Here is a 10300-nt window from a genome sequence, read left to right on the forward strand (position 1 = left end):
TAAAAGAATACACTACTTAAAAAAATAAAGAATTTTGTTTTGTTAAGCAGAAATAAAAAAACTTGAATCAATAGCTTATCGATCATTGACCAAATAAAAAATAAAAGGACCATGCGATTATGGGTTCTTACGTATATGCTTACATATTATGTCGACGTAGATGACTCACAGTACATTCATGTTAACATTATTAAATATGTGCTTGAATTATCTTGCTCTAGAGAAATAATCCACCTTTTGACTTTAAAAAAGAGTTTTTGAAAAACATTATAAACAAAAAATTATTTATTGGAAGTAGAGAGTAAAAAGGTGACACAATTAATAAGTGATTTTGGTGCAATGTAATATATGTTACAGGGAAGGGTTGACACGTAGAGGTGGAAGAAGGAGTTACTGGGTTTTACACATTCCAATAGACATGTAAGGTACTCGTGAATATAAATGATGATAATATGGAGTTATTCATAAAGTCTACCCAATATAACTTATGGACTTGTACACAATTGAAATCGCGTGACTTGAAAAAACTTACATGATGAAAAACATAGAAGCCTAGAAGGTTTATTTTTGAAGAAAACATTGAAAACCTTTCTTTATAAAAGAAAGGAAAAGAGAAAATAGTTCCCTACAAAAAAAGCAAAAATAGTATTCAAAAATTATATTTGGACTCAGAAAAGACTATAGAGAAGGTATTAACCCCTTGCGGACTAAAAGAAGTTATTTATAATTAAATGTGTAAAACTACAATAACATTAAAATGATTATTTTAACCCCTCTAAAAGAACAAAAGGAAATATTTTTTTGAATATTGTATTTTTCTATCAATTATTGAAATTTTTTACAAATTAAAATTACTATTTTGAAAATAAAATAATTGTGAAAATATAATTCGATAAGAGTGATCTCTTGTTCTTATGTATCTTTTTGTGCAATAAAAAACTCACAATCACATATTTCATTATCTGTATATAAGCATTAAACACTTAATTAAGAGAATAGTTCAACCAATGGCTACTACTAAGAATTTAAATATTTTTAAAAATTTATTTTCTAAACTTTAGTTTTTTTTCATTAACTAAAAAAGAAAAAAATGGCACAAACCCAATACGCGCCGCTAAATTCCTACGTTAGAAATCAATACTTGAGTCCAAATGTACATAAAAGCACACAGAGTAAGCGTAATGATCCAAAGCTGCGAAATACATAAGTGTAGGCCGAGCCCAATTGCTACACAAATATGGTAGTCATAAAACAGGAAGCGGGCTTCGCCCGTATTAAAACAATAAACGAGCAAAATATAAGAAAGAAAGAAAGAAATTTGCTATTTAGGCATCCCTATTTTACTAAATATACCTCCTTTCGTAGTTCTTTTCCCCTAAAAGTACCCTTATTCTGGAAAGTAACATGTGTTTCGCAAAACCATTGAATTTTTCCTAAATTATAGCATGTTCGAGTATTTGCTTTAAACAAGTTGAAAGTCTGTTTATCTTTGGAGTTCAACGTCTGTTTAGAGGCTGGGAAACAGTTTTCCAAACATAAGCTAAAAAATTGAAACCTTAACTATGGTTGTGATTGAATTGTGAGGTGCATTTTCTCTATCTCTTTCTTTTTTGCACTCTTTGTGTTTGTGTTCTAAACCATGGGATCAGAGATGGAATTGCTGACTTGAGTTGAGCTTGGGTTGGAATCGGTCTTCGAAAACTTGCACTTTTCCACCTATTTTAATTGTTCTATTCTTTCATTTTCTTACACTTATTACCTACCTTTTTATATGTAATTCTTAGCATATATTTAGCTTGATGATAGTTATTTCAGATTGATTACATTGAGTTAGTTTAGTTAACTACAAGTTAGTTACTCTTGTAACCAACTATAGCAAACTATATAAATTGTAATAACCAATTCTCTAGAGAGTTAGTTCTCATTTTCTGTTCAATGATAATCATCTTTCTCACTAAGTTTCTTCTCCTCTCTTAGCTTTCTCTGCAAGTTTTCATTGCTTCCATGGAAATCATGGATTCTGTTATGGTATTAGAGTTATTGTCTTGAAGAGTTCTGTTGCGCAATTCCTATTTTCTTTACCACTATAGCTCAATCTTTCATTACTCTTCATCATGAATAGCAAACAAACACAACAAGATCAATTGTTAAACATTAACAGCCCCTATTATCTTCATCCAAGAGAAAATCTAGCAACAACACTGATTTCTCCAATCCTTGATACTTTAAACTATAATTCGTGGAGTTGATCAATGCTAATCGCATTGAGTGTGAAAAATAAAGTTGAATTTATTGATGGTTCAATTCAAGAATATGCATTAAATCATCCATTACACGCAAATTGGAAGAGGTGTAATAACATGGTGGTCTCTTGGATTGTTCATTCAGTCTCACCTTCTATCAAACAAAGCATTCTTTGGATGGATAATGCCCGGGACATATGGAAGGATCTGAAATCAAGATATTCATAAGGTGATTTGTTAAAAATCTCAAAATTGTAGCAAGATATGACATCCATCAGACAAGGTGATAAAACAATAACAAATTATTTTACAAGATTAGGGATTATTTGGGACAAACAAGAAAGCTATAGGCCTAATCCAGTGTGTACATGCAACCCAAAGTGTACATGTAAGGCTCTTGTTAGTGTTATGAAAAGAAAGAAGAAGATCGAGTTATGCAATTCCTTAGAGGATTGAATGACTAATTCAGCACTGTTAGATACAGTGTATTGATGATGGATCCTTTACCTGGTATAGTTAAAGTCTTCTCTTATGCAGTTTAACAAGAAAGACAGATTAACAGTAATGATATAATAGAGAACAACAACTTGATCAATGCAACAATTTCAAATTCATCAAACTTGGGGCTCTCATGCACTTATTATGGCAAAAATAATAATACCATAGACAAATGTTATAGGAAGAATGGTTTCCCTCAAAATTATGCATCCAGAGGAGGGAAAAACAATCAAGGAGGTTATGGTAGAGGCAATTTCAATGGAAAGGGAAGTAAACTTTGTACACATTGTGGTTTCACTAACCACACTCTTGATGAATGTTACAGAAAACATGGTTACCCACCTAGACATAAGTTCCATAAGACTCATGGTTCAAGCATCAATAATCTGAATGTGTCGAAGGAAGAAGGAGACATTACTGCTTCAGAACAAAATCAAGATGCACAAAATGATGAAATAAGGTTGACCTCTCAACAATATAAAGCCTTGATGACATTGTTGAAGCAACAAAACTCAATTCATAGCAATACACATGTGAATCAGATTGATACAATCACTGGATCTAGTAGTACACATAAAGGTAAGATTTTGTCCATAACTGGTAGTGTAAACAAGACAAATTCAAGTGAATGGATACTTGATTTAGGAGCCACAGATCATGTCACAACTTTCTTCACTCATTTTCTTCTTACAAGGAAATAAATCCTATAATTGTTAAGTTTCCCAATGGCCACATAGTCACTAACTCATGCAGGCACAGTGAAATTCTCTCAGTTTCTATTCCTAGATGATGTTTTGTACATACCTAGCTTTCAGTTCAATTTAATATCTATATCGAAGCTTCTTTTTTCCTTGCCTTGCAAGCTAATTTTCATGAGTGATAAATGTTTTATCGAGGATATTTAGAACCTAAAGAGGATTGGTATAGTTGATACGGTAGAAGGTCTTTATAGGCTAAAGATGGTTCCTCTTAAGTCTCTCAAAAAGAATGTTCCTAGTTTTATAACAACTTCTGCTTCTACTAGTTTTTCAGCTTTTTCATGTAATAGAACACCTACAGACTTATGGCATAATAGACTTAGACATCCATCTTATGAAAGAATGATGTTGTTAAAACAATTTTGTCCACTTCTCACTGTTGAAAAAAAGTTTGTATGTCATACTTGCCATCATTCAAAACAGAAAAAAAAAACTACCATTTTCTTGTAATGATTCTCACCCTTCATCTATTTTTGATCTTATACGCATTGATATTTAGGGTCCTTGTAGTGTAACTTCTTTAAATGGTTATAAATACTTTCTAACTATAGTGGATGATCACTCAAGATTTGTTTGGATTTTCCTTATGCATTCAAAAGTTGAAACACAAACACACTTAAAAGAATTTTGTTGCTGTTGTTGAGAGGCAGTTTAATACAAAGGTGAGAGTTATTAGGACAGAAAATGGATCGGAATTCATCTTAAGAAAATTTTGATGAAACTGGTATTGTTCACCAAACATCTTGTGTTGAAACCCCTCAACAGAATGAGATTGTAGAAAGAAAACATCAACACTTACTTAATGTTACTAGATCCCTGCTATTTCAGTCCAATTTGCCTTCCATTTTTTGGTCTTATGCTTTAATTCATTCTGCTACTCTCATAAATGGCATACCTACACTGTTTCTTAGTAATAAAACTCCATATGAGAAACTCTATGGAACTCCCTTTGATATTACTTCTTTAAGAGTGTTTGGTTGCTTGTGTTTTTCTAGTACTTTAACTGCTAATAGAAAGAAGCTTGACCCAAGGGCTGCTACTTCTATTTTTATAGGGTTCAAGCCAAATACAAAGGGGTATATTACTCTTGATCTTAAGACTAGGGCTATCTCTATTTTTAGGAATGTCATTTTCTATGAAGATTGTTTTCCTTTTAATACTCAAAACAAACTTGATCCTATAACAATATTACCTGTGTCATTCCCTTCTTTTCATAATACAATCGATCAATTTGATGACTTACCCTTAAAACCTTCAATTGATCATGCCACTGTCGAATCAAACAATACTATTCCTGATCCTATTCCCTCATAAAGAACAACACAAACACCTAGAAGATCAATGAGACAAATTCATAGGCCAAGTAAATATAAAGACTCTCACATCACTTATCCATCATTAATTGCTACTAATCTCTCTACAAGTACTACCTTTTACCTTCTTAGTTTTGTTTTATCTTATAGGAAATTGACTTATTCCTACCACAAGGTTATCTTGTCTGTTACACAACATGTTGAGCCTCAATCATACAATGCAACTTCTAAGGATCCTAAATGGGTAGAAGCTATGAATACAGAGATTCAAGCATTGGAGGTTAATAATACTTGGATCCTTACAGATCTTCCACAACATAAGACTGCTATTGGATGTAAGTGAGTTTATAAAATTAAGCACAAGTCTTATGGATCTATAAAAAGGTGCAAAGCTAGATTGGTAGCTAGAGGTTATACTTAAATTAAGGGGCAAGATTATCTAGATACTTTCTCTCCAGTGGCTAAGTTGACTACTGTCAAACTCTTATTGGCATTAACAAATGTAAATCAATGATATTTGAACCAATTAGATGTCAATAATGCATTTTTACATGGTGATTTGAATAAGGAAGTGTATATGGTTCTTCCTCCAGGTATGCAGTTAGATAAATCAAGAAAAGTGTGTAAACTTCAGAGATCTTTATATGGTTTGAAGTAGGCTAATAGGCAATGGTATGCCAAATTGTCTTCTTTTCTTATCTCTCATGGGTACACTCAATGTGTATCTAATTATTCTATGTTTATTAAGCATGGTCCTCAATCTATTACTGCCTTATTGGTGTATGTGGATGATATTGTTCTCTCTGGTAATGATTTGATTGAGATCCAAAATATTACAAAGTTATTGGACTATGCCTTCAAGGTAAAGGATTTGGGTGATTTGAAGTTCTTTCTAGGCTTTGAAATAGCCAAAACACCTGCAGGGATCAATTTATGTCAAAGGAAGTATGCTTTAGATATTCTTAATGACACTGGTGTGCTTGGATCTAAACCAGTTTCCACTCCTTTTGATTATACTACAAGGATTCATCAACACTCAAGTTCTCCTCTTTCAACTGAGGGTGCTTCTTCCTATAGAAAACTAATTGGAAGACTGATTTATTTGGCCAACACAAGAGCATATATCACTTATGTTGTGCAGCATTTAAGTCAGTATGTTGCTGAACCTACCTCAGCTCATCAACAAGCTACTTTTAGGATTCTCAGATACATCAAAGGGTCTCCAAGTGCAAAGATTTTTCTTTCTGTTGATAGTCAAATTCATTTGAAAGGATTTAGTGATTCAGATTGGGCTGATTATATTGATACAAGGAGATCTATTACTGGTTATGCCATTCATCTTGGTAATTCTTTGATTTTATGGAAATCTAAGAAACAAGATATTGTGTCTAGAAGTTCTTCAGAAGCTGAGTATAAAGCATTAGCTAGTGCTGCTTGTGAGCTTCAATGACTTACCTTTTTGCTTGAAGAATTCAAAATCATTTTTCAGCAACATGCAATCTTGTATTGTGACAATCGATATGCTCTTCACACAACTACAAATCCTATTTTTCATGAGAGGACAAAGCAAATTGAGATTGATTGTCATCTTGTTTGGGAGAAGTTATAGAAAGGCATTGTGAAGTTGCTTCATGTCAATTCTGCAAATCAGCTTGCAGACATATACACCAAACCTTTGTTGCCTAGTGCGTTTCAATTTTTGTATTCCAAGCTAGAAATATCCAATATCCATTCATAGCTTGAAGGGGGATCTTAACATAGATTTAGCTTGATCATAGTTATTTCAGATTGATTACATTGTAACTAGAGTTAGTTTAGTGAGTTATAACTACTCTTGTAATCAATTATAACCAACTATATAAATTATACTAACCAATTCTCTAGATAGTTAATTCTCATTTTCTATTCAATGATAATCATCTTTCTCACTAAATTTTTTCTCCTCTCTTAGCTTTCTCTGCAAGTTTTCATTGCTTCCATGGAAATCATGGATTCTGTTAGTGATCAAAACATTACCTTGAACAATCTTTAAATCAACACTATAGGCACCACTCCAACATCGAGGAGACCAGGACATACCAAAGAAATAAAAAGGAAGAGTTGAGTTTAAGGAATTAAATATACTAGAATTTTCTTCCAATTCTTCTAATCTTTCAACCAATTTCTTTTTGTGATATAAATAGGCTGAAGAATAGAGCTTTCGTAGATGCTCTCTTCTGATCACATGTCAAGAACATGATCGAGATATCGACGGAAGCTCATTTAAAATCGAAAACGTGAAATTGAAAGTGAAAAGATCGGAAATCGTGCAATAAGCCACTGTGTTGTTTTCCTAAAAAACAAAGTGTTTGTCAGTTAAAAAACAGGATGTGTCCCTTTCATTTTTTCTCTCTATTTTATTGTACTTTTTAGTTTATTTTTACAGCTTGAGAATTTGGGTTGTAATTCTTAGAACAATTAGGGTTTGAGCCATCGGCCTAGAACATTTTGTATAATGGGCACAACTAGTCATTTGTTCTCATTTCAACCTTTTTCATTTGGTCCTTCTTGGGAAATGCAATCGGCACCCACTTCGAGTTGTTACGAAATGTAATAAAAAGAAAAGTATTATTAATTAGTGCTTTTAGAATATTAGTTAAGGGACTTTAAAAAATCAAAAAAAATATTTATTATATAAATTATAAGAAATTAGTTAACACTTGCTTAACAAAAATGCTCTCATGCAATGAAACCTTGTTTTTATTGTATTAAGAAAGAAATGCACAATAAAATCTGTGTAGGAGTTTCTTTATTATACATTAATAAAAAAATTATGGGGACATTTCACATGGATATGCTTAGGTTGTTACTTAATAATAAAAACTATAATCATTAATATAAGAAAAATATAAGAACCAAAATCACTAAAAAAAATTGTTTAGGAACTAAAAGTAAAAAATAAAGAAAAAAAAATACTAAACCCAGTAAACAAAGTCCAACTCAATGTAAAGATGTTAAGATGTGAGAAAACTACAAAGAAAATGTTCGGAAGATTTATGATCATTAAAAATGGGATACGTATGAAAAACTTAAATGCATCCAGCTATTATAATTTGTTTAGCACTTTATTTTTATTTTTTTTGTTTTTTTAAAACGCCGTTAGTTTCTTCTCTTATATAATCAGAAGAACATTGCAAGACAACACACGTAACATGGTAGAATAAGTTAAAAAAGAAATTATCAAGATTCTTTCTGTCTTCATTGACTAAGGAATTCATCATTGTTACTACAACCACTGGATGGAAACAAAGCGTTTATTTTATATCTTTTTCTTGACGGTTGCAATGTAACATCCACCAATATTCTCCAGTCTTTAGTTACCCTGTTTCTCTTACAGTTATTAATTATGTTATACTTATTCTTGTTGGTTGTTGCTTTCGTTAAAACCTTCATATTTCACTTTTTACATTGAATTCTGTCACTTCAAGAACAGTGATTTCGAGAGAATAATAAGCCCATGACAAAATTGAAATGTTTACTTCCATGATTTTTACTTAAATTATTCGATTCCATTTGTCTCCTCCATCATGCTGATTTTGCTAAATGGTTAATCATCATACTAATGCTCCCCAACACACATATGGTCTTAACATGCAACCACCAGAATAATCACGAGACTAATTCTACCATGCAACTTGCATATTAGAGTGCATCTATATATACTATGTGAGTTTTTGTTATATATCTATCTATATATATATATATATATCAATGATTTAGATTAAACATACATTTTAATCCTTCTAATTTTCTTATTTACAATTTAGTCACTGTGATAAAATGTCTATCCCACACCACATTTTTGCTCAACAGTAATAACTAATGAGTTGACAACACAGCGCAATCTGTGTGATCAAATTTTCAATCATCATTTTCTGGTCCTGCCCCCACTGCCCTCATCATTTTACTATGACTCTGAAAGCTTCTTTCTCCCTTGTTAAAATATCCAACTACAGTAGTTTTAAAGACCAGACCATGCAGATTATGACCGTCTAATTAGATAAGAAGCACATACACCTCTCTTGTTTGAAGTGTCGCGGTGTTAGACATGTTTTTAACATTAACACTTGCTGGACATTTCTTATAAGTTTTTGATTTAAAAATTATATTTCGTTGATTTGAATACTTAAGTTGCCATCACCTTTACACAAGGTTGGTTTAAAAAGAAAAATATATCCTAAATTTAGATAATATTTTGTTATATGTTACTCATTACTCATATATCATTTCATTAAAATCTCCTTATTTGTGTTTGTATCAGGTGTCTTCATGTCCTATATTTATATTAATCATGTCAAAGTATTCTTGTCTGTATCGTGTCTGATGTCTATGTTTGTGCTTCATAGCTTGTTAGTCACATGCTCTTCATAACTAGATGATATAACATTGGCTCCTAGGCAGCATTGTGGAACAAATAGAGGCATTATTCCATGGAAAGCTCTCAAGAGTCAAGAGGACTAGTAGTGGGAGATCAAGAAAAATTACATCGGAAAAAAGTTATTAAAGTAATATTATGTTTAATAACATTTTTTAGAATTTGGTATTTTGGTCAAGTCTAATAATGCCATGGTGTGTGACAAGGACTTGGATACTGATTGATAAAAATCTTGGGATAAAACACCAGTAAAAGCTAGCTGTTGTTGTTTTAAGTCTTAAATCTTACATTAGAATCTTATACTTTTAATGTGGGAGTTGAGTGTCATACTTTATAATTGCTTACAATTAAATCCTATCATCCCCCTAAGCTTTGCAATTCCAACACTCATGCCGGCTAGTTGTGCATTGGCCCTTTAACTAGTCTCAAGCAAACTCTGTAATGTTCAGCATTACTATCCATGTGCTCATTTGCAGTTGAGACACATGGTGGAAGGTTCTGATATAATTAATTGATAAGCACCCGAGTACTCAAGAAACTTCACTTTAAAAAGCTAGCTGTCAAGGAAGAAGAACCAAGTCAGTGAAGCCACTTAAGTACTCCAGTGAAACATGCCATATTACTCCATATGAGACTTAGGCATCCCATAATACCCAAATTCTTATTAATGTGATTTCCTAACTGATATCACCTAACAGGATCAGATTATAGTTGTTTTGTTTGTCATGGGAAAATCTTATAGCCATCCATCTCTTTATATAAACTAAGGGTGTGTTTGTTTCGCCGTTTTCATAGTACTGTTTAAGACACTCAAATGTGGTTGGAAGAAATTGTAAGATTGTCATTCAACGTGGTTCTGAATGGAAATACAAAGAGAGATAGACACTAAATTAAGCTATGAATCTTTATTTGCATCTAATGAAAGCACAACATCTTGAATGTTTTAAAATATGCCCCTGACAATTTTGAACAAGCCTCCTGTGGATGTTGGAGTGGATGGCCGAAAAACAGTTCAAATGTAACTCAGGAAGGCTATAGCAACAAAAATGAAAGGACAGAATTTTTGAGAAAACA

General features: G+C 32.2%; 1 protein-coding gene across 1 annotated transcript; it reads left to right on the forward strand.

Moving 5' to 3' along the window:
* The first annotated feature begins 5548 nt into the window (after nucleotides 1-5548).
* On the forward strand, nucleotides 5549-6262 carry LOC114381688 (uncharacterized mitochondrial protein AtMg00810-like). Its single transcript, XM_028340920.1, has one exon. It carries the CDS (start codon nucleotides 5549-5551, stop codon nucleotides 6260-6262), a length of 714 nt encoding a protein of 237 aa, XP_028196721.1.
* The last annotated feature ends 4038 nt before the right edge of the window (nucleotides 6263-10300 follow it).

Source organism: Glycine soja, chromosome 13 (assembly GCF_004193775.1).
Source record: "Glycine soja cultivar W05 chromosome 13, ASM419377v2, whole genome shotgun sequence".
Lineage (NCBI taxonomy): Eukaryota > Viridiplantae > Streptophyta > Magnoliopsida > Fabales > Fabaceae > Glycine > Glycine soja.

Bases quoted from the DNA above. Each gene is read 5' to 3' on its own strand.
- LOC114381688 (XM_028340920.1), top strand. From the start codon at position 5,549: ATGTTTATTAAGCATGGTCCTCAATCTATTACTGCCTTATTGGTGTAT.